Raw genomic sequence first — 24,064 nt, forward strand, 5'->3', positions numbered from 1 at the left:
ACTGTTGGTACGCTGAGTGTGACATTCTTTAATAATGACCTATGAGTGATCATATTAGCAGAGAAACTAAACAGTATGAAGCTTAGCATCCCTACTATAAATGAAGTTACAGCAAAGAAGTCATAGCCTAACAGAAAGATGGCTCTGTGCTTAGAGGCAAATAAAAGGAGCTGGCAGAGTTGGTACTCTCATATTTCAAAAGACCAGAAACATTATCTCCTAGGACTCTGTTCATCTTGTATGGCCGTATTGTGTGAGTGTGTGTGTGGGTGTGTGTGAGAGTGTGTGTGTAATACTGCAATAAAGTAATGGATACATATATATACATATATATATATACACACACAAAAAAGGCCCACCATTTAAATAATTGTAGCTTATGCACCAACACCCATTGAAGAGAATGAAGAAACACAGAAATTCTATAAAGTACTCAAAAATCTTCTCCAAAATAATTCAACATATCCTTTAATACTCAGTGATTTCAGTGAAAACTTGAAAACAGGGGAGAATATTAAGAAAAATGCAGGGAGAGAATTCTCAGAAGATGGTGGAGTAGGTCAGAAAACTTTTGGCTCTCCAAATTTCCTTGACAAACAAAACAAAACAGAACATCAGCTCAGAGCTTTACACGTGGTGTAAAGCAATTGTCCTTCTAAGAAATTTAAGAAGACCCCATAAAAGACTTGACCTCCATGGACAGAGTTTTGATCTGAGTGAAGTCCAAACACTTCCAGGCTGACTCTGCAGAATCAACAAATAACAAGCCCTGGGGTTAGCTGGGCTGAGTGGAAACTTCAGCCTTAGAAACTTTTATGTCTGATGGATGAGTAGATTGAAGGACTTTCCACTGTTGAGGGACACCAAGCACAGCTGTGCTGACCAGACATGTCCTGGGCTGTGGCTGAAGGGAGGAGCAAGCACACACCTGGTGAGTGAAGTAGTGAGGGACAGATCCTGTTGGCTGTGGGCATTTGCAGGACAGTAGAGTCCCTGGTTTCAGTTCTGGGGCAGAGAGAACAGCTGTAATTTGCAGCCACTGAAAGGAGCAAGATTTATGGGAAAGTGTGGCTGTGGGCCTAGCTGTGGCTTAGGAGTGGAGAGGAAAGAATGGAGAGAAGAACTCAAGGTTGGGCACCTAACAGTAAGAAGGACCTGAGGTTTGGGGCAATACCTTGTACCTCAGGACTACAACTTGATTACACTAATAGCTGCTAAAAATAAAAGAAATAAAAGTAAACAAAGGAGAAAGTACAGAATTATGTTAATACAGGGATAGCAATAGTTACTATGGGGATAGAGAAGATCTGGACTCAAATTCAGAGGAAGGTCATGGAGCTTAAAAGCCACTCCTTTTTCAGTGAGAAACATCAAATTCTCCCAAGCATAAAAAGAGTTCTTGGAAGAATTTAAAAAGGATTTTTAAAATCAAATAAGAGAGATGGAGGAAAAATTAGTAAAAAAAAAAAATAAGGGCAATCCAAGAAAACTATGAAAAGAAAGTCAATGAATTGGAAATAGAGAATAAAAAAACTTAAGAAAATAATTCCTTGAAAACTGGAATTGGGCAAGAGGAAGCTAATGACATTCTAAGACACCTAGAAATGATAAAACAAAATCAAAAGAATGAAAAAAAAATGAGAAGAGAATGTGAAACATCTCATCAGAAAAACAACTGGTCTGGAGAACAGATTGAGGAGAGATAACATTAGAATAGTCAGGCTACCTGAAAATTACAATGAAAAAAAGAATCTTGATACAATATTACAAGAAATTATCAAGGAAAATTGCCCTGAAGTTTTAGAACAAGAAAGCAAAGTAAAAAAAAAAAAAAAAAAAAAAAAAAGGAAAAACCCCACAGATCACCACCTAAAAGAGATCCCAGGAGGAAAACTTACATGAATAACATAGCCAAGTTTAAAGTTCCCAGGTCAAGGAGAAAATATTGGAAGCAACAAGAAAAAACAATTTAAATATCATAGAGTTACAAAAAACCTAGCAGCTACTACCGTGAAGGACCGTGGGTCATGGAAGAATATATTCCATAGAGCAAAAGAGCTGGAGTTACAACCAAAGGGAACTTACCCATCAAAGTTAAGTATAATCCTGATAGAAAAAAAAATGGACATTTAATAAACTCAAAGACTTTCAGGTTTTAGGGACAAAAACTCCAGAACTTAAGGGAAAATTCAACATAAAATATCCAGGAGAAATATAAGATAAACATTAAAGACCAATTATAAGGGACTCAATAAAGTTGAATTGTTTGCTTTGTAGTGAAAATATCAACAGTACTCCTATGATTGCCATCATAATTTGAGTAGTTTGAAAGAAAGGCCTGGGCTGAGCTTAGTATGATGGGGTGATTCTACAAAAAAAAAAGAAAAAAAAAATCAAAACTGTAGTGAGAGAGAAAAAGGAGTAATTCTCTCATACAAGAGGCATAAAAGGAAAAAAAAAATTTTTTTTTTAGAAGAAACTAGTGGAGGAGGGCAGTGGGTAATCTTACTCTCATAGGGAATGGGTTAAAGAGGGACCAGAAGGGTATAAAAGTCTTCTAAATTCAGAAAGAAAGAAGAGAGCAAGGAGATAGGGTAGGGGAGAGGATAAGGGAGGGACTCTTAGAGGGGTGGGTAGGTTGTGGAATAGGAGGTCAAGGTAGCTGGTAGAAGTAAAGCAGAGGAGTGAGGAAGGATAGGGTAAATAGAGTGAGAATAGTGAGGAAAAATAGGAAGGAGAAAAATGCACAAGTAATTGTAGCTTAGAAATGCGAATGGGATGAATTTACCCATAAAATGAAAATGGATAGCAGATTAAAAATTTGAATTCAACAATATGTTGCTTTCAGAAAAGATAAAAATGAGAGATACACACAAAGACAAAATAAAGGACAAGAATAGAATTTAGTATGTAAAAAAAGCAGGAAAAGTAATCATGATCTCAGACAAAAACTTAAAATAGATTTAATCAAAAGTAAAAAAAAATAAACAAGACTATGTGTCAGCAATATTATTCAGTATTGTTTTCAAATACCTAGACAGCACAAAATACCTGAACGTATACATGCCAAAACAGACACAGGAGCTGTTTGAATATAAGCATAAAACACTTCTTCTACAAAGACACTCAGATACAAATAACTGAAGTAATATGTATTGTTCATGGGTAGGTAAAGCCAATATAATTTTTAAAACCACAATTTTACCTAACTAAACTATTTCTTCAAGGCCATCCCAATGAAATTACTAAAAAAAAAAAAAATTAATTGAGTTAGAAAAAAATAATAAAGTTCATTTGGAAGAACAAAACGTCAGGAACTTCAAAGGAAGGAGGGGAAAAAAGTAAAGGAAGTCAATTCAGCAGTATCAGACCTTAAACTATATCATAAAGCAAGAGCATTAAGTGTAAAAAGGATAATTTCAATTATTTTAAATGAAAATGTTCTTGTATAAATGAATCCTATGTAGCCAAGAAAAGAAGGAATGCAGAGGCGGCGGGGGGGGGGGGGGTTAGAATTTCATAGACAATCTCTCAGATAGGATGTGATTAGGTTGGAATATTGTTGTGGCATAGGAAATGATGCACTAGTTAATTTAGAAAAACATGGACTTAAGACTTATGTTATCTACCTTCAGGAAAAAATGATAGGAGAAAATAAAGCATAGTACAGTCCATATATACATATATATGTGTGTGTGTGTGTGAGTGTATATATGTGTATGTCTAAATACCTATGTATATGTATGTGTATATATATGTATGTGTGTATGTATACATGTGTATATATATATATATATATATATATATATATATATGTATGTGTGTATGTATTGTAGCCTGCTTTAGGGTTGGGGAGGGAGGGGAAAAGTAAAAAGTGCACAGCAGAGAATAAAAGAAAACCAACAAGGAAGCAAAGGAAAGCTCAGCAGCTTTGAAAACAATGTGTAGTATTTATTATAAGTTTCATGGAAATTTATTTTTTATATTGAATCCTCCCTTATGTTCTGCTGTGTACATGGCAATGTTTTTTTTCTTTTCTCATTTTGTAAGTTTAACATAGAAAATCTACCAAAAAAATCATATTGCTTTCATCAAAATGTTTATATTAATAAAAATAACAAAAGTACTGTAGATGGGAGTCAAGAAAAGAAAGAGAAAAATACAGGAAACATGGATCAAGTATAATGGATGAGGTCAAGATCTGTACACTATATTGGAGCTTCATGCCTATACAGCATAAGTACTTTCTTCAGGTTTAAAACAAGGAGGCACTGGATATGGCAACCACTGAATTACATTACTAAATATATATATATATTTTAACAGAGAATTTCTTATTACTGATATAGAAATCATAACTGAATTTGATACGAATTAAATAGAAAGGGGTTTCAGCAGCCATCTCATCCAGCTTATGGGCAAAGCAGAACTCCTGCTACCACACACTTGGCAAGTGTGTCATCTAGAAAAGCACTTCTTAAAATGTGGGTCTTGACCTCATATGGGGTCATGAAAAATCTGGCAACAGTAAAAGGTTTCTGAATGTGCAATGACCAACAATTAATACAAAATCAAATGTGTAATGAATCCAAGGTGTTTCTGGTTGTGATTGCCTCTGCTGCACTGTGGAACTTCAGTGCAGTCTTGGTTCTGAACACAAAGCATATGCACTTTGCACTGAGCATGCTGTCACACCATGCAAAGCCAATGAAGACTGCTGAAACTTGAAGGGGTCAAGTGGGAAATGTTTAAGAAGGCCTGATCTAGATGGTGCTTACAGGAGACATCCCATGAAAGGCAGCTCACTACTTGCTAAGGAAGCCACTCTGGATGGCTTGAATTGTTAGGAAAGCTTTCTGAACATCAAGCCTAAATTTGCCTCTTTGAAACATTTGCTTCTCTCTTCTAAGAAAGTCCAAATAAAGCTGAAGCTGGTGATGGTTTTCTGTAAAACTACAGTTGGAGTGAAAAAGCTTTTGCTTGTCTTTCCTTCTCTATGCTGCATTTTTCCCACTTTGGCCTCTGACACACTTTTGACAATCTTTTCTGTCAGCCAACAAGCATTTATTACATACTTTATGCCAGGCACTATGTGCTATGCCCTGAAGGTACAAATAGAAGCAAAAAGAAATAAGTCCCTGTCCACAAGGAGCTTATATTCTAATGTATGAAGACAACATACAGAAGAGGTGAAAAACAAAAGCTGAAAAGTAGGGAGAGGGGAAGATGCCAACCTGAGGGAACTGGGAAATCTAGAGAATGAGGACTGGCTGGTGTAGGCCCTTCCCTCAAATGGAAGTCCAATGAGAGACCCAATGGGGAGAGTAGCAAAAAAAAAGATAAGGCCAAGGGTAAAACTTTGGGAGAATATACCCCTTAAAGGGCTAGGAGACATAAAAATAACCAGTAAAGGGGGGAAAAAAAACCTAGCATATAAAATCATATGAGAATCAATTAAGTGCAATGTCTCTGAAGACGAGGAGAGAATATGCAAAAAGAGATTAGCAAACTATAGGATCTAAGAGTTCAGAAGGAAAGAGTTTTTTGGCTATTGAATATTGTGATTAGGAAGTTCATGACGACTTTTAAAAGAGCAGTTTCAGGTGAATGGTTTGGAAGAAATCAGACTGCAAGGCATTGTAGAGATGGTGGCAGTGATGAGGAATTATACAAAATGTGTGTAAGAAAATTAAGAGAATTTTGGGAGTAAAGACTAGAAGATATGTGGGATGGCGACTGCAGAAAAAGCAGAGCTGCATGAGGATGGATTTGTTTGTTTTTGTTTTGGTACTGGGGGAACTGGGATATGTTTATGCACAGCTGGAAAGCCAGTAAAGAGCAAGAAGATGACAGAGAGATAGGGAGAGCTCTCCGTGTGTACTGGAATTGTAAGGAAAGGATAAGATCAAAAGAACAGGTCAAGGATTTAGCCTTAGCAAAGTGTATGTATTTTTCCATGACTGGAAGACAGTTTGGAATAATAGCTGTGGGGATTTGGGGGGAGTAGCAGTTAAGGGAGTGAACAACTATAAGATTGCCATAATTTTCTCAGTAAAGAACATATCATGCTGGCCTTCGCCAATCAAGATTTGAGCTACAGAAAGGGCTCTAAAAGGAGAGGAGCTCTAGTCCTTGCCATACAAGGGGCATGTGTGGCCTTGGCCTCACTCCTATCACACTCCAAGTTGGTGGTCACTCTTCCCACAAACATTCTGTAGTTTTGTGAGTGTACCCCTGGTTGTTGGAGGGATTTTTAAAGATTCATCTTAGCCTTTGCTATGAGCTAAAAAAAAATTATGTTGCATATGGTCTTCATAAGATTTAAGGAGGTATCTGTGGTCTCAAGGAGAAAAAGGTTTGGAGTAACCACTGAGAAATGAGACAGGAATTTGCTTCATTTATAAGGATTTGCTTTCATATTCTTTAATATTAAATGAATATATGCTTTGGCTAAAATCTTGCTCATACTATACAAATGCAAAATCGTTGCATTCACAAAGTTCCTCTCCAGTATGATTCCTATCATATTTGTTCTCAAGGAAGAACTTCCCATATTCATTACATTCAAGTTTCCTCTATTATGAACCCACTCCTGTTGATTAAGCAATCAGTTAATCTAGGAAGCCCTTTCCTCATTCCTGAGTTTTCTCTCCAGTATGAATTATCTGGTGTTTTCTTAGCTCTCTGTTTTGGCAAAAGGACTGCCCACATTCATTACATTCACAAGGTTTCTCTCCAGTATGAATTTTCTGATGTTTGGCAAGAGGTGTTCTGTGGCGGAATGCCTTCCCACATTCCTTACATTTATAAGGTTTCTCTCCAGTATGAATTCTCTGATGTTGAGTAAGATGTGTGCCTCGGTGGAAGGCTTTCCCACATTCATTACATTTATATGGTTTTTCTCCAGTATGAATTCTCTGATGTTGAGCAAGCCGTGTCCTTTGGTGGAAAACCTTTCCACACTCTTTACAATGATAAGATTTCTCTCCACTGTGAATTCTCTGATGTTCGGTAAGTCCTGTTCTCCATCGGAAAGCCTGCCCACATTCGATACAGTTATAAGGCTTCTCTCCAGTATGAATTCTCTGATGTTGAGCAAGTGGTGCTCTCTGACGGAAGGCTTTCCCACATTCTTTACATGTATAAGGTTTCTCTCCAGTATGAATCCTCTGATGTTCAGTAAGGTCTGTGCTCCATCGAAAGGCTTTCCCACATTCACTACAATTATAAGGTTTCTCTCCAGTGTGAATTCTCTGGTGTTGAATAAGACTTCTTCTCTGGCGGAAGGTCTTCTCACATTCTTTACATTGAAAAGGTTTCTCTCCAGTATGAACTCTCTCATGTTCATTAAGTTCTGTGATCCACCGGAAGGCCTTTCCACATAGATTACATTCATAAGGTTTTTCTCCAGTATGGATTTTCTGATGTTGAGTAAGTTCTGTGCTCCTGGGGAAGGCCTTCCCACATTCCTTACATTCATATGGTTTCTCTCCAGTATGAATTCTTTGATGTTCAATAAGGCGTATTCTCTGACGGAAGGCATTCCCACATTCTTTACATGTGTAAGGTTTCTCTCCAGTATGAATTCTCTGGTGTTGAGTGAGTCCTGTCCTCCTGCAGAAGGTCTTTCCACATTCATTACATTTGTAAGGTTTCACTCCTGTATGAACTCTCTGATGACGAGTAAGTTCTGAGCTCCAACGGAAGGCCTTTCCACATGACTTACACTCATAAGGTTTCTCTCCTGTATGGATTCTCTGATGTTCAATAAGGCGTATTCTCTGTCGGAAGGCCTTTCCACACTCATTACATTTATAAGGCTTCTCTCCATTATGAATTTTTTGATGTTCAGTAAGTCCTGTCTTCCGGCTAAATGACTTTCCACATTCATTACATTCATATGGTTTCTCTCCAGTGTGAATTCGCTGATGTCGAGTAAGTCCTGTCTTCTGACTAAAGACCTTTCCACACACAGTACATTCATTAGGCTTCTTTGCAGTAGAAATTCTTTGATGCTGAATAAGGTTCATACTATTGGGGAAGGCCTTTTTACATTCATCACCTCCAAATGGTTTCACTCTAGGATGAATTCTGTGGTTGTCATTAAGATCTGAATGATAATTAAAGAATTTCTGACATTCATTAAACTTAGAAAACATCTTCTTTGAGCAGATGTTATTACATTTATTCAAGTGTGAACAGAATCTACCGTTCTTTTTGTGAACATCGCACTGATGGAGGTTCTTTTCAATGGATACTCTATGTTGGGGGAAAAGGACTGGTCCTAGATAGAAGCCTTTATTATATTTATTATACATGCGTCCTGTCCCTTTTTGGGGAGCTTTCTTTGGGGTATTTTTAATTTGCCTTGACGGTTTCTCCCTACTTCCCTGCTCCATTTCCAAGTTGGCATTACATTCCCAGGTGTCTCCAAACCTGGAAAGAAAGAGACTACTTCTTGCGCATTTTTCTTGGAATGATTCTTCCATACAGACGTCCATCTTTGGGGCTGATTCCATGGTTTCAGGTCTAGTGTACCAACCTGAAAGAAAATTTTAAAAAGTAAATCTCTTCTGTTTCTTCTGCCTAACACTTGGGCCTGTGCTCTCCATTAAACAAAACTGTTGTCAAACCTACATTGTGCTTTAGACTTGTTTAGTCAATTACTGTTTATAAAAATAATTATCCTAAAAGCAACCTTGTGAAATAGGTACATTTTCCAGATGAGAGAAAATGAATCCCATAATCTACCTTTTTTTCCCCAACTTTCCTATTTCTGACAAAGGCACTTCTATCCTTCAAATTACCTAGGTGCCCAACCTGAGTGTCATCTAGACACCTCACTGTCTGTCTAATCACTTGTGAAGTCTTGTTGATTCTACCCTCACAATATATCTCTCCACTCATAGGACGGTTACCGTAGTGTAGGGTCTCATCACTTCTCACCAGGACTACCTGGAGATGGCCTCTTAACTGGTCTCAATTCCACCATTCTTCCTCGTCTTCCTTCCATATGCCCCACGCTATCAGAGTGATATGTCTTAAGCACAAGTCAGATCATTTCATTCTCATACTCAAAAAATTCCCAGAGTTCCCTTTAATTCTCTAAAATCACATCTAAGTTACTCAGTTTGGCATTTAACGCCCTTTGCATTTCACACATTATGTGGAACACATTATTACAGCAACACAATCCTTTTAAAATGTTCATGAAGAAACTGACCAGAAGGCGGCATGTAAGCTAACAGGATAGCTTTGTCATAAATAATACACACCAAATGTGTATTTTGTGTTAAGGCATACATTAAAAAAAAAAAGATACTAAATGAATAAGGATGGGAAGCAGAATGGCTACTGAGACAGAGCAGACAAAGGAAGCTGGAAAAGAGCAAGCTAACTCTTCCTAAAAACACTCTTCCTATCTGAGAATGGAGAACCATATGGGGTGGGGTGGGGGGGGGAGTGTGAGGAAGTCTTTTATTTCAGTGCAGATAAGCTAAACTAGCTCCACTCATCTTTCCAGCTAGAGGGAGTTTGGAAGGACAGCCACCCCCCTCCCAATATTCTCAAACTTCTCTCCCTCTAGATGACTAGCTGTGGTGTTGCTATTAATGACTTACTGGAGTCTCATTCACTTACCTGGATAGAGGGCTCTCGGGATATCACCCTCTGGCATACAAGGTATTTTCCCTTGCTCCAGCTGGTAAATCACACGTGGTTTGGAAACTGCCAACCCTATCGGTGTAAAAAGCAAATGTATTAGGTTCCACTTGGGATGCGACCGGCATCTCTTTGGAGACAAAAGACCAGGTTAGGAAGGCCTAGAGAATGACACAAGGACCTCAGTAAGATGTCCTTAATGAGGAGAGAAAGGACATAGGCTCAGATGAAGGGGACATTGTCATATCTTCAGAGTTTGAAGAAGAGAGTACTGGAGCTGCCAGATCACAGAGGGAGAGCAGGAGCCCAAGAGGCTGCCTCCACTGGTACACACACAAGCTTCCTCTCCTGCATCCACAAAGGAATGAATCATATCTGTGTTCTGCAAGATGAGAAATCCCCTTCACTAGACAATCCTACAGCATGTAGTGGGGGGCCAGAGTGCATACAGTGCTGGGCCTGAAGTCAGGAAGCCCTGAGTTCTAATCCAGCCTCAGCACTTACTACCTGTATGACCCTGGAGAAGTTACTCCACATCTGCTTGCCTCAGTTCCCTCATCTGTAAAAATGGGGATAAAAGCCACTATCTCCCAGGGTTAAATGAAATATTTGTAAAGTACTTTGAAAACCTATACAAATAGTGCTATATAAAGGCTACCTATTAATGAAGCAAAATCCCTCCAGTGGGAAGATTATGAAGCAAAGGGGGACACTGTTCTTACCCAGGCAGACCAGATTCCTATAGTTCTCCAGCATCACATCCCTGTACAATGTTTTCTGAAAAGAGTGCAGGTGCCCCCACTCTTCCGGGGTGAATTCCACAGCCACATCCTTGAATGTCACCAATTCCTGAAATACCAAACACATTTCTGCACGCTCAGGTTCCTTTTTATATGGGAATGGAAGGATGGGGACAGTTGGTTTTTAACAGAATCACTCAATCTAATATGTAGAAGGGCCCTCAGAGGCCACCAGGTCCAACCCAAACCAAAGAATCCCCCAAAATGGGGCTGCAGCCCTAGCCCAAAGTCCTCTAAGGAGCACACACAAAGCCACCCACTCTATTTTCAGAAAGATCTGAATTTAGGAATTTTATTCTTACATAGAACCTAAATCTCCCTCTTTGCAGCTTCCCCCCTTCGTTCTTAGTTCTGTCTCTAGGGACCAAACATTACAAGCCTAATCCTCCTTCCATGTGTTATTCCTGCTATTTTTCAGTCCTCTCTGACTCTGGGAGTTTCTGGCCAAAGATACTGGAGTGGTCTTTCCTTCTTCAGCTCATTTTATAGATGAGGAAACTGAGGCAAACAGGGTGAAGTGACTTGCCCAGGGTCACACAGCAAGGAAGTGTCTGAGGCCACACGAATTCAGATTCTAAACCCAGTGTTCTATTTACTGCACCACCTACTTGCCCCTTCCGTACGAAAGCCATTTAAATACCTGAAGTTTACTATCTTCCCTTTTCAGGACTGAAAATCTCCAGCTCCTCTCAATGATCTTTGAACCTCACACTGCTGGGGCTGCCTTCTGCTGGGCATGTTCCACTTTCATAAGCCTGGGTGATGACTCTGTGCTTCTCAGACACGAACAGGGCAGAAGACGGTGAAATTCTGTCTCCCCTTCCAGACAGGAGGCCCCTCTGCAGGCTGTTTACTCCTATTTATTTATGTATTTATTATAATACACACTTATATATTACTTCCATGTTTACTCCTTCATTTTAAAGTTCTCTGAGCCCCCTACTTCCTCAGGACTTGTGGTCTCATGACATCTTCTCTGACCTATCCTAGTGAAGGGAATTTTTGGAAGCCAAATGCGGAACTTTGTCACATCCTGAATTCCTGATTTAGAGAAAATAACAAAATTCATCTGAAGAAAAAAGGTCAAGCATCCCAAGGGAAATCATGGAAAAAGTGGGAATGTGGGGAGCCTTGCCATCCTCCCACTAGGCCCTCTGGACACCAGCACTGAACTCTCTCCTAGCAACATACCCTGTTTGTCTCAGTTTCTTCACTTATAAAAAGAGCTGGAGAAGGAGATGGCAAATCTTACCCGGCCTTAACTTTATGCTTCAGACCTTGCATGCACTCTATAGATGTGGCCAAGATGGGATCTTCTTGAGAACATGGGTAATCTTACTTTGTTATGTGTATACCCTGAGCTTAGCAAATGGTAAATGTGTTATAATGTTTCATTTCTTCCTTCCCTTCTTTTAATCAGTAAAACTATTTTGAACCTTTAATCAATGGAACAAAGTGGCACAGTGTTTAATAAACCCAAGCCAATGACTATTGGGTTAGGATTCCCTGACAGAAATAGTTGGCAAAACTGGAAAGTAACTGGAAAGAAATTAGGTTTAGACCAACACCTCACACCACCTGGGCTCCAAATGAATACAAGATCTAAACACAGAAAGTCATATGATAAATAAATTAGAGGAAAAGAAAGATAATTTTCATGATTATAGGTGGGGGACAATTTTTAACTAAATAAGAAATAGAGATGATCACAGAAGTAAAAATGAATAATTTTCCAAGTCTTGAATAAGCAAAATAAATGCAATTAGTATTAGGAGGTAAATGATTAACTGGGGGGGAATCTTTTTAACAAAGAATTGTGGCTCTATCAATAAACATTTATTAAGCACCTACTATGTCTGGTACTGTACGAAGCACTGGAGATACAAAAAGAGACAAAAGACAGTCCCTGTCCTCCAGGAGCTCACAGTCCTAATGGACGAAACAACATACAAGCAAATACATACAAAGGGAGCTATATGCAGTATAAACAGGAAATAATTAAGAAAGGGGAACACAGGAGAGTTAAGATGGGTTAGGGAAATCTTCCTAGAGAATATGGGATTTTAGTTAGGGCTTAAAGAAAGCCAGGAAGGTCAGTGGTCAGAACACAGGAGGGAGAGTATTTCAGGCACAGGGGACAGACAGAAGGAATGCAGAGAGCTGAGAGCTGGAGGATCTTGTCCACAGAATAGCTGGGAGCAAAGAGGACGTGTGGGGGAGTAATAAGGTGTAAAAAGACTGGAAAGCTAGAAAACAAGGAGGTTATAAAGGGTTTTGATGCTGAACAGCACATTTTGTATTTGCTCCAAGAGGTAAGAGAGCACAGAGGGTGAGATTATCAGACTTGTGGAGTGGGGAGAAACTTGAGGCAGGTGTGAGGTGATGAGGGTCTGTACCAAGGTGAGATGGTATCAGAGGAGAGGAGGGGGCGTATCCAAGAGATGCTCCAGAGGTGAAATTGACAGGCCTTGGTAAGAGCCTGGATATGAGGGGGGAGCAGGAAAGATAGTGAGGAGTCAAGGATGACTTAGGTTGGAAACCTGAGGGAATGGGAAGATGGCATGGCCCCCATCAGTAATAAGAAAGACAGGAGGGAAATGGGTTTGGGGATAATATAATGAATTCCAGTTTGAACATAGTGAGTTTGAGATGTATCCTGGACATCTAATAAAGGTGTCTGACAGGCAGCTGGAGGTGAGTAGAGAGGGTGGGACAGGAAAGGTAGATTTAAGAATCATCAGCATAGACAGGGTCATTAAATCCACAAGAGCTGATGAGAACACCCAGTAAAGCAGTATAGGGGAAGGAGAGAGTGACCCACAGGGTCAGAGGAGAGGAGAAAGAGGATGGAGAAAAGGTCACTGGATTTGGCAACTAAGAGATCACTGGTCACTCTGAAGAGAGCAGTTTCAGTGGAATGATGAGGTCAGAAGCTGGACTGTAAGGGGTGAAGAGGAGAGAAAAAGGAGAACCCCTAGTGCAGATGCCTTTTCCAGGCGTTTAGCCACAAAGGGCAGAAAGGACAGGATGATAGTAGAAATGAAAGGATCAGGTGTGCACTTTTTCAGGACAGGGGAGACATGGGCATGTTTGCAGCCAGTAGCGAATGATCCAGTAGAGAGGAAGAGAATGAAAAAAAGTGAAAACGGGGATGGCAGAGAGAGGAGACAATTTGTTGGAGGAAAATGGATAGAATGAGGTCATCTAAAAAAGGACAGGGGTTGGCCTTGGTGAGTAGCGAGAGCACTTTATCCTGTGAGACAGGGCTGAAGGAGATGGCTGAGGGATAGGAGACGAGGAAGGGCCCAGTGAATGGCCTCAATTTTTTCTGTAAAATGTGAGGCTCTTCCAGTTGTCAGCTGAGAGGGTTGGGGGGAGGTAAAGTAGGACTGCCAAGCAGTGGTGAGGGCCCATGAGCAGTGGTGACAGCCCATCGATGTTGTGTAATGTACCAGTCAGAATGGTTGCATGATTTTCCCTACCTACATTTGGCCAGTATGTAGGCATAAAGACAGCAGATGGTGGGAGTGGTCTAGGCTGAGGATTGGTTGGGCATAATCCCTAATATGATAAGGAGGCGAGAGATTCAAGAGAGAACAGTATGAAGCTGAATTGGTTCACTAAGTGGTCAAGACTGAGAGCAGAGTTTCTAGTGCAGAGAAGATGGCCTGGGGCAGAACTGAAGGGTCAAGCGTATGGAGGTCATGAGGATGAAGAACAGGGAAAGGGAGAGGCAAAAAACTCTAAAGCCAGAGGACCTGGGTTCAAATTCTGCCTCTGAAGCTAACTGTGTGGTTCTCCCTAGGCTTCAGACACCGGACCAAATAGTTTGAGGACCCTGCCAATCCGCCACCACTAGATCTGTGATCCTCTCCTCCTCTGGTGAAAGGTCTGATATCCAAGTTGTAGAATGAGAAGAAAATATAGAAGAACAAATGAAGAAATCCGAGATGAGACAACCAACAGGAAACTATCCAAGGCTCTGTTGACAGGTGCCACTCCACCAGGCCTCCTGACCATGACACAGAAATGTTGAACAAGCAGCAGGCAAGAGGACTTTTATTTAATCAGTGGCTTCCTTCCCCAACTTGCCCAGGGCATAGAGAAGACTTTGGCTCCAGCTCCCTTCATGGCTGATGTAAAGTTAAACTTTTTCTCCTTCTAGTAATACATCTCATGGCTGGTAACAGTGACGTTTGTTAACGCCAATCAATTTAGTGTTGGAGATAAAGGGGAAAAAGAAAACCTGAGTGAAGAGACGTCCCCAGTTCTTCTAAGGCCAGGGCTTGAGCTAAGTAGAGATAGCTTTGTACTTTCAGTAATTTCCAAGGTCATTCCAAAACATACTGTGGATTGACTTTTGAACCCAGAGAGATAAAGAATTAATTAGGGGGCTGCAGGCTGAGGGCGGGTTGTCTGTCCTTGAGGCCATCTGAGGGGTTCTGCGCACACTATGCATCATACATGTGTCCTTAACAAGAGCTGCTACATAAACTGCCATTTACAAACACCCCACATCCCTTTCTCCCCTTTTGTCCTCCCCCGCACAGGGCTCTCTCTCCCTCTTCAGGTATAAGTTCCTTGAGGGCAGGCCCTGTCCTGCTTACATTTGTGTCTCCAGCATTACGCACAATGCCAGACGCCTAGTGTGCTTAATGAATGCTTTGACTGTTTTGATCCTGTGAATGTAAGGAATTTAGAAAAAAGGAGGACAGAATTCCGTGAACTTATAAAGAGCGAAGGAAGCAGAGTTAATCCGTATAATAACAACAGACTCTAAGAACATAAAGGAGAACACAGACTTGAGAATTCAGATTGATGACGATGAACCATGACTCCAGAGGACGGAGCATGAGGTCCTCTCCCCAGAGATGGCTGTGCGCGCTGACAGGCTCCACTGAGGCTCTGACAGCTGGGGCTTAACTGGCTCTTTTTGTTAGAATGAAAGGTGGGGGGGTGGAGAGAAAAGGAGATGCTGGGAGTTGATGGTGATGTTCAAAAAACCCAAAACATGTTTTAAAATATTTTTTAAAGAAAGAAACTCAATCAAATATGGGATGTTAGACTAAATCTATGAGTCTCTGAAAGACTAAGTTTATTGGTTTATAGGAGATGGAGAAGACCCAAGATGTTATTTCAGGAAACAGGAGACTCTCACATACTTGGTGATCCCGAGAGGGCAGGAGCACAGAAGCCATTGTGTTCACTTGGGCAGACTTCTCAGAAGTTGGCACTAAGGAGAAAAAGGAGATGGTAAGCAGGACTGGCCCTTCCTTTAGGCATCCATACCCAGACTCAGAAGTGTCCACACACCAAGCTGCTGAGGTACAGATCAGAGGGAGCTTGGGAACTGTTCCTAGAATTCAATTCAATAACAACTAAATTAATAAGCACCTAATGTTTGCAAGGCACTGTTCTGGGCACTGGGGAACGAAGGGCGGAAATGAACCAGTTCTTGGTTTCAAGAAGCCCACGTTTTCATGGAACAATACAATGCACACAAAGTAGATACTAGCCAGCCTGTGGAGGGAAAGAGTTCCACAGAGAGTCAGGAAAGGCCACACAGGGGAGGGAGTGCCTGAGATGTAGAGGTCAAAGTTGCACTCCAGACCCTTGGGGTGTGGGCATCTATGGGAATGCCTGGAGACAGAAGACTGTGGAACAGCTAGTTGATTAGTTCCTTGTGTGTGTGAGTGAGGCAATCGGGGTTAAGTTAAGTGACTTGCCCAGGGTCACACAGTAAGTGTCAAGGGTCTGAGGCCAGATTTGAACTCAGGTCCTCCTGATTCTAGAGTTGGTGTTCTATCCACTGTGCTACCCAGCTGCCCTGAACATCTAGTTCAGGAAGAGGGAGCAGCTTGGGTCTGAAATTGGTGGGAAGTTTTCTCAGTGTAGGTCACAGAAGTCACAACTGACAACACCTGGCTATGGCTTAGATTGGGAATGAGCAATGATGGTAATCAAGTCTGGATGGCCTGGAGCAGCCAATGCGAAACAAGTCTTCTACAACAGGCTGAGTCACTGGTGAGCAGGGGAGGGATGCTCCCACTTGGGAGCTTTGTAGAATAGCACAGGATGAAAAGGCAAACTCAAAATGGCAGGCTGTGGCAATGTGGGGAGGCTGTGGCAATGTGGGGAGAGGAGAGGAGAGGCACTGAAGGGAGAAATGCCGTGGAGGCCTTTCCCCAGGCACCACCCAGGAGCGTACCAGGGGACGCCAGTCCTTCCCCTCCCTCGCCTGCATGCCCACCCACTGCCAAGTCTAGATTCTAATGTCACAGCATTCCACCCACAGATGCCCCACCCTACTTCATACCTTCATCACTTCTGGTGGACACAGCAATCACCTGATTTTGTGGGTCAATGTCACTCCCTCTCCACTGCAGGCTCTAAACAATTGCCACAGTGACCTTTCTAAAGCACAGGACCGACCACATCAATCCCATTCCTTTGTCCTTACCTGGGCCTCACAGAATCTGGAGCTGCCTTCAAAGCTCAGGCACTTCCTACAAAAGGGTTTCTACTGATCCCTTCCCCACCCTCTCCTCCAAATATCTCGTATTTACTTTTAGAATAAAATTTAAAAGTATTTCATCTTGAGATGAGGTCTTCCTGGCTTGCCCAGTCTGAAAGTACAGTGGTCACTCCCAGGTCTCATCCCCAAACTGACTGGCATGGAAGCTTTAACATGCTCCATTTTTCTGGCTGGGCAGGCTCACCTGTCCTGGGGCAGCTTGGTGGCCCTCCATACCTAGGGGCTCAACACACCAATACAGGATTTCATGTGAATACCCCTATTTGCTATAGCACCCCTGCAACTCAGAACTCCCAAACTCAAGGAAATCTACCAGATTCAGCCTCCCCAAGTAGCAGGGACCACCATGTCCAGTGTATTTACTTATAAACTATTTTGAGTTTGGGCAGCTAGGAGCTAGGTGGTGTGGTGGCTAGAGCACTGGGCCTACAGTCAGAAAGGTCTGAGTTCAGTCTCAGACACTTCCTCGCTGTATGACCTGGGCAAATCACTTAACCTTGTTTGCCTCAGTTTCCTCATCTGTTAACTGAGCTGTGGAAAGAAATGGCAAATCATTCTGGCATCTTTGTCAAGAAAATTCTAAATGGGGTCACGAAGAGCTGCACACAACTGAACAACAATTTCACGTTTACTGACATGTCTACATGTTGCTTCCTTTGACAGAATGTAAACTGGATGGCAGGGGCTGTTGGATTTTTGCGTTTTGCCTTAAGCACATTGGCTGCGTTAAGCAGGTGTTTCATAAATGACTAATGTTATTTCTGACAGAGCGGAAAGAAGACTGGTTCTGTAGTCAGAGAGCCACCTCTAAATCTATGTTCCTAAGACCTGGTTACTGATTGGCCACAGCGAGAAAGGAACAGGAAAGGGCTGTAGATGATTTTAAGGTTGGAAACTTATGTGAATCAGAAGATGGTGGTGTGCTCAGTAGAAATAGTCATGTTTGTAGAAAAAGAATTTATAAGAGAGAAGATAATGACTTCAAGTTTGGAAAGGGAGACTGAAAGGGAAGGGGGAATGCATGAGAGAAAGGAGGGAGAAGAGAAAAAAAAGAGTAGGAGAGATGGAAACACAGAATCTAAGAAATGGAAAGGGCTCCAGACAGTCTCTGGAGAATACAGAAAAAGGGAGGAGGAAAAGGAGAGAAGAGAAGGAACACAGGAGGGTAAGAACATGATGGGGCAAACAGGAGAGAAATGGCTGCGTGGTCAGATGAAGGGAGATGAGTAAAAGGAAAGGACTAGACTAGAGGAAAGACAAGGACAGGAGGAAGACCAGAGAAGGAGGGGCTGAGGCAGGTGGAGAGAGGTGGATAAGAGACCGGAGAGGACAGGTGGGAGAAGAGATCACCAGGACAAAGATAGATAGTGCGGAGATGGGAGAGGACACAGAGAAGGGTGCCAACAGAATAAGTGCAAGAGGAAGTGAAGTAGGCAGAGCCAGAGAGAGGGGGACGAGAAAGAAGGGGGAGGAAACAATGACAGGAGGAAAGAAGAAGGTGGAAGATGGGATCTCAAAAGACCAGAAGGTTGAGCTGCATCTACTAACAGAATGCAACTGGAATAAACAGAAATTCTTTCACTTGGATCCAGAAATTGAAGTCCAAAGTACAAGAAAGCAGGGTGGGGGCTGCCAGTGAACCCTTTTTATTTACGTTTGCTAGTCAAAAATCCTGACACTTTCCCAGCTTACATCTTACTGCCCAACCAGGTGACACTGGCGTCCTAACTCTGGGTATTAACACTGGCTTCCCTCAAGGACCAGCTAAAAGCCCTCCTTCCAGAGTTCCCCTTACTGCCCGCCCTGTCTGTCTGTCTTGTTTGTACATAAGTGTCTGCCTGCTGTCCTCCCCACTGGATTGTAAGCTCCTGGGGGGCAGAGACAGTCTTTCTCTAGCACCGAAAACACTGCCTTGCACACAGCAGGCACTTAATAATTGTTTCATTCATTCTGTATCTCACTTGTCCACAGGTGTTTGCTGTCCCTCCCATTACACTGTGAGATCCTCCAAGGCAGAAACTGACTTTTGTCTTTCTTTGTATGCCCCGCCTTCAGCCCAGTGCCTGGTACACAGTAGGCGATTAATAAGTGTTTTGTGCCTGACTGCAGAAGAAAGTCTGGGGGAAGAGGGGGGCCGGTCATGGCAGGAGTCTTCAGGATCCTGAAGAACTGCCTCGTGGCACCGGGGTCTCGTCCCCTTGGCCCAGCTGTCAGTTACAAAGGAGCCCAGGCGGCCGTGACGTCAGGGGTGACGTCAGGGAAATTGTCACAGAAAGAGGGTGGAGAACTGAGAACGTGGGAGAGCGGCCACTTCTGATTGGATAAAGCGTTTAGCCCGCCCCCCCCCCCTCCGCATTGTCCAATGGGAGCGGTGATCAGCCGACAGCCGCAGGCACGAGGCCTGCCTTTCCCCCCCATCCCCCACGCCACCCCACGTAGCGAGAAGAAGACCAGGAAAGATGGCACCCGAGGCCGTGGCAGGACCTACCTCGCTCTTCAGCGGGGTCAGCCCTTGGGTCGTCCCGGAGCCCACACTACGGAGAGGCTGGAGAAGAGTCCAGGTAGGGGAGAGAGAGAGAGAGAGAGAGAGAGAGAGAGAGAGAGAGGGAGAGGGAGAGGGAGAGAGGGAGAGAGGGAGAGAGGGAGAGAGGGAGAGAGGGAGAGAGGGAGAGAGGGAGAGAGGGAGAGAGGGAGAGAGGGAGAGAGGGAGAGAGGGAGAGAGGGAGAGAGGGAGAGAGGGAGAGAGGGAGAGAGGGAGAGAGGGAGAGAGAGAGAGAGAGAGAGAGAGAGAGAGAGAGAGAGAGAGAGAGAGAGAGAGAGAGAGATGCGAGATCCGGAAGTGGCTGACTTCCGGTGCCAACCAGGAGGCTAGGGAAGGACGTTACGTAAAACGGAAGGGGCGGGGCCAATAACAAATCACTTCCTTTTGGCCGGCCAAGCCTTCTGGGAAAGCTAGTTCGCCGGGTCCAGATGTGTGAGCATGCGCACTGGGCTCATAGAACCTGAGTCCTAATTGCTGGAAGTGGAGCCCCGAGGGTTGGGGAAACCACCTACTGCGTCCCTACCTGAGCCGGGGGGCCCGTATCTACCTGCCTCTGTCCTCTGTTCCTTTCCATCCCCAAGCCCCTCTTTCCCCAGACACGGCTCCAGTCTTTCCAACGCCCCCACCACGCTCAGCAACTGAAACCAGCAGTTTTCAGAATCCATTGTATTCCTTGTTCTGAAACCTGGGACACTTACCTGTCCCCAGTCTTGTGGCACATGCAGTTCCCTTTCTCAGTGACTCCCCCAAAGATCAGGGAGTGTCTCATGATTACATCCGAAAGTTCTTTTGGTCCTGGAGGTCGTATTCTTTTTTTTTTAATTTTATCATTTGTTTTCAGTTTTCTACAATCACTTCCATAAGTTTTAAATTTTCTCCCCCTCCCTCCCCAAGATGGCATGCAATAATCTTATATGGGCTCCATACATACATTCTTGTTAAACACATTTTCACCTTAGTCATGTTGCACAGAAGAATTAAAATGAATGGGAGAAAACGTGAGAAAAACTGAAACAAAACATAACACAGAAGAAGATCGTCTGCTTCATTCTGCTTTCTGATTCCATAGTTCTTTCTCTGGATGTGGAAGGCATTTTGCTTCAAGAGTCCATTGGGAATGTTTTGGATCCTTGCCTTGCTGTGAAGGGCCAAGTTTATCAGAAACAGTCCTCTCACACTGTGGCTATTACTGTTACAATGTTTCAGTGTTACAATGTTACAATGTTCCCCTGCTTCTGCTCCTTTCACTCAGCATCAGTTCATAGAAGTTCTTCCAGGCTTCTCTGAAGTCTTCCTGTTCATCATTTCTTACAGCACAATAGTATTCTATTACATTCATATACTACAACATGTTCAGTCATTCCCCAATGGATGGACATTCCCTCAATTTCCAGTTCTTGGCCACCACAAAAAGAGGTGTTATAGATATTTTTGTACATGTAGGACCCTTTCCCATTTGTATCATCTCTTTGGGATACAGTCCTAGAAGTGATATTGCTGGGTCAAAGGGAATGCACATTTTTGTAGACCTTTGGGCATAGTTCCAAAATGGCTCTCCAGAATGGTTGGATCAGCTCACAGCTCCTCCAACAATGAATTAGTGTTCCAATTCTCCCACATCTTCTCCATTTATCATTTTCCTGTTTTGTCTTGTTAGACAATCTGATAGGTGTGATGTGGTACCTCAGAGTTGTTTTGATTTGCATCTCTCTAATCAATAATGATTTAGAGCATTTTTTCATATAACTATAGATAGCTTTAATTTCTTCCTCTGAAAACTGCCTGTTTAAATCCTTTGACCATTTATCAATTGAGGAATGACTTGTATTCTTGTAAATTTGACTCAGTTCTCTGTATATTTTGGAAATGAGGCCTTTGTCACAGATACAGACACTTCCCCAGTTTTCTGCTTCCCTCCTAATCTGTTGCATTGGGTTTGTTTGTGCAAAAACTGTTCAGTTTGATGTAATCAAAATGATCAATTTTGCACTTCTTGTTTGGTCATAAATTTCTCCGTTCTCCATAAATCTGACGAATAACACTATCCCTTGCTCCCCTAATTTTTTTATAGTATCAGCCTTTACGTACCTAGATCATGTACCCATTTGGACTTTATTCTGGTGTATGGTATCAGGCATTGGTCTATGCCCAGTATCTGCCGCACTATTTTCCAGTTTTCCCAGCAGTTTTTGTCAAACAGTGAGTTCTTATCCCAGAAGCTAGGGTCCTTGGGTTTATCAAACAGTAGACTGCTATAATCATTGAGTACTGTGTCTTGAGTACCTAACCTATTCCATTGCTCTACCCCTCTATTTCTTAGCCAGGACCAAGTAGTTTTGATGATTGCTGCTTTATAATACAATTTGAGATCTGGTAGAGCTAGGCCACCTTCCCTAGCATTTCTTTTCATTAATTCCCTTGATATTCTAGACCTTTTGTTCTTCCAGATGAATTTTTATATTTTTCTAGCTCTAGATAATAATTTTCTGGTAGTTTGATTGGTATAGCACTGAATAAATAAATTAATTCAGGTAGAGTTGTCATTTTTATTATGTTAGCTTGGCCTACCTGTGAGCAACTGATGTTGCTCCCCTTACTTAGATCTGACTTTATTTGTGAGAAAAGTGTTTTGTGATTGTGTTCATGTAGTCCCTGGGTTTGTTTTGTCAGGTAGACTCCCAAATATTTTATAGTGTCTACTGTAATTTTAAATGTGATTTCTTTTGCTTTGTTAGTAATATATAGAAATGCAGATGATTTATGTGGGTTTATTTTGTAACCTGCGACTTTGCCAAAGTTGTTTATTATTTCAAGTGGTTTTTTCACTTGATTCTCTGGGATTCTCTAACTACATCATTCTTCTGCAAAGAGTGATAACTTAATTTCTTCTTTGCCTATTCTAATTCCTTCAATTTCTTTTTCTTATTCTTTAGATAATATTTCTAATACCAGATTGAATAACAGTGGTGATAATGGATATCTTTGTTTCAGCCCTGATCTTACTGGAAATGCGTCTAACTTGTCCCCCATTACATATAATGCTTGCTGATGGTTTTAGGTAGATACTACTTATTATTTTAAGGAAGGCTCTATTTATTCGTATGCTCTCCAGTGTTTTCAATAGGAATGGGTATTGTATTTTGTCAGATAAAAAGCTTTTTCTGCATCTATTGAGATAATTATATGGTTTCTGTTAGTTTTGCTGTTGATATGATCAATAATGCTAATAATTTTCCTAATATTGAACCAGTCCTGCATGCCTGGTGTAAATCCTACCTGATCAAAGTGTATTATTCTTGTGATAAATTGCTGTAATCTTTTTGCTAATATTTTATTTAGTATTGGAATTAACTGTTCTTTAAATGTTTGATAGAATTCACCTGTAAATCCATCTAGCCATGGATATTAGGGAGTTCATTGATGGCTTGTTCAATTTCTTTTTCTAAGATAGAGTTATTAAAGTATTTTACTTCCTCTTCTGTTAATCCGGGCAATTTATATTTTTTAAAATAATCATCTATTTCACTTAGATTGTCAAATTTATGGGCATACAGTTGGGCAAAGTAATTTCTAATTATTGTTTTAATTTCCTCCTTATTCGAGGTGAGTTCATACTTTTCATTTTTGATATTGGTAATTTGGTTTTCTTTTTTTTTTAATTGAATTGACTAAAGGTTTATCAATTTTATTTTTTTCATAAAACCAACGCTTAGTTTTATTTGTTAATTCCGTAGTTTTATTAATTTCAATTTTATAAATCTCTCCTTTGGTTTTCAGTATTTCTAATTTGGTATTTACTTGGGGATTTACAATTTGTTCTTTTTCTAGCTTTTTTAGTGGAGATCATGTTCAAAAAAACATTTTGTTAACTGTAATTCTTTTATTTTATAACAATAGTAGCTAGCATTTATATAGCACTGTAAGATTTACAAGGCACTATGTGTATTATTATCGTATTTTATCCTCACAAAAAATCTGGAAAGTGGGTGCTATTATTATGCCCATTTTACAGTTGAAAAACTGAGGCAGACAGGTTAAGTGGCTTACCCAGGGTCACACAGCCAGTAGGTATGTGAGGTGGGTTTGAACTCAGAGCTTCCTGACTCTGTGTCCCAGTCTCATTATTCTGAAAAGTGGTCCATAGGCTTCACCAAATTGCCAACGGGGTACAGGACAGAAAAGGGTTAACAGTCTGTTAGAGTGCATCAGATCCAGATGCTTGAACTCTTTTAAGATAACTAGGTGGTCTGGTGCTTTCCTTTACAATTTTCCCTACTCTCAAGGGAGCTTACAAAGTAATGAGGACATAATCTGATGAAGAGCTGTGTTTAGGTGGCCCAGGCCCATGGCTAAGATTAAACATCATGGCACAAGCCTAGAAGATAGGGAACTGGATGAAACAGAAGGGGCTTGAACTCCAACCTTAGCTCAAGCATTTATAACTGCTGAGTAGTCATCAGCAGGGCCCCAGGTCTCTGGCACTCAAACCTTCTTACCAAAACTAAGCACCCCCAAATTGATTGATAA

General features: G+C 41.6%; 1 protein-coding gene across 1 annotated transcript; it reads right to left on the reverse strand.

Moving 5' to 3' along the window:
* Positions 1 to 452: 452 nt before the first annotated feature.
* On the reverse strand, positions 453 to 19,277 carry LOC140498947 (uncharacterized). Its single transcript, XM_072599751.1, has 5 exons — positions 18,957 to 19,277; positions 15,623 to 15,693; positions 10,383 to 10,509; positions 9,640 to 9,735; positions 453 to 8,542 (listed from the first exon to the last, which is right to left on the reverse strand). Exons 1-5 carry the CDS (start codon positions 19,135 to 19,137, stop codon positions 6,633 to 6,635), a joined length of 2,385 nt encoding a protein of 794 aa, XP_072455852.1. The 5' UTR covers positions 19,138 to 19,277; the 3' UTR covers positions 453 to 6,632.
* Between the last annotated feature and the right edge of the window lie 4,787 nt (positions 19,278 to 24,064).

The sequence above is a fragment of the Notamacropus eugenii genome, chromosome 4 (genome assembly GCF_028372415.1).
Source record: "Notamacropus eugenii isolate mMacEug1 chromosome 4, mMacEug1.pri_v2, whole genome shotgun sequence".
Lineage (NCBI taxonomy): Eukaryota > Metazoa > Chordata > Mammalia > Diprotodontia > Macropodidae > Notamacropus > Notamacropus eugenii.

Excerpts from the sequence above, each read along its gene's own strand:
- LOC140498947 (XM_072599751.1), bottom strand. The coding sequence starts at position 19,137 with ATGACCGGCCCCCCTCTTCCCCCAGACTTTCTTCTGCAGTCAGGCACA. Across the intron at positions 15,694-18,956 it reads CAGCAAACACCTGTGGACAA|TGCCAACTTCTGAGAAGTCT; the intron begins GTGAGATACAGA and ends TTTTCTCCTTAG. Across the intron at positions 9,736-10,382 it reads TAGGAATCTGGTCTGCCTGG|GGTTGGCAGTTTCCAAACCA; the intron begins GTAAGAACAGTG and ends TTACACCGATAG.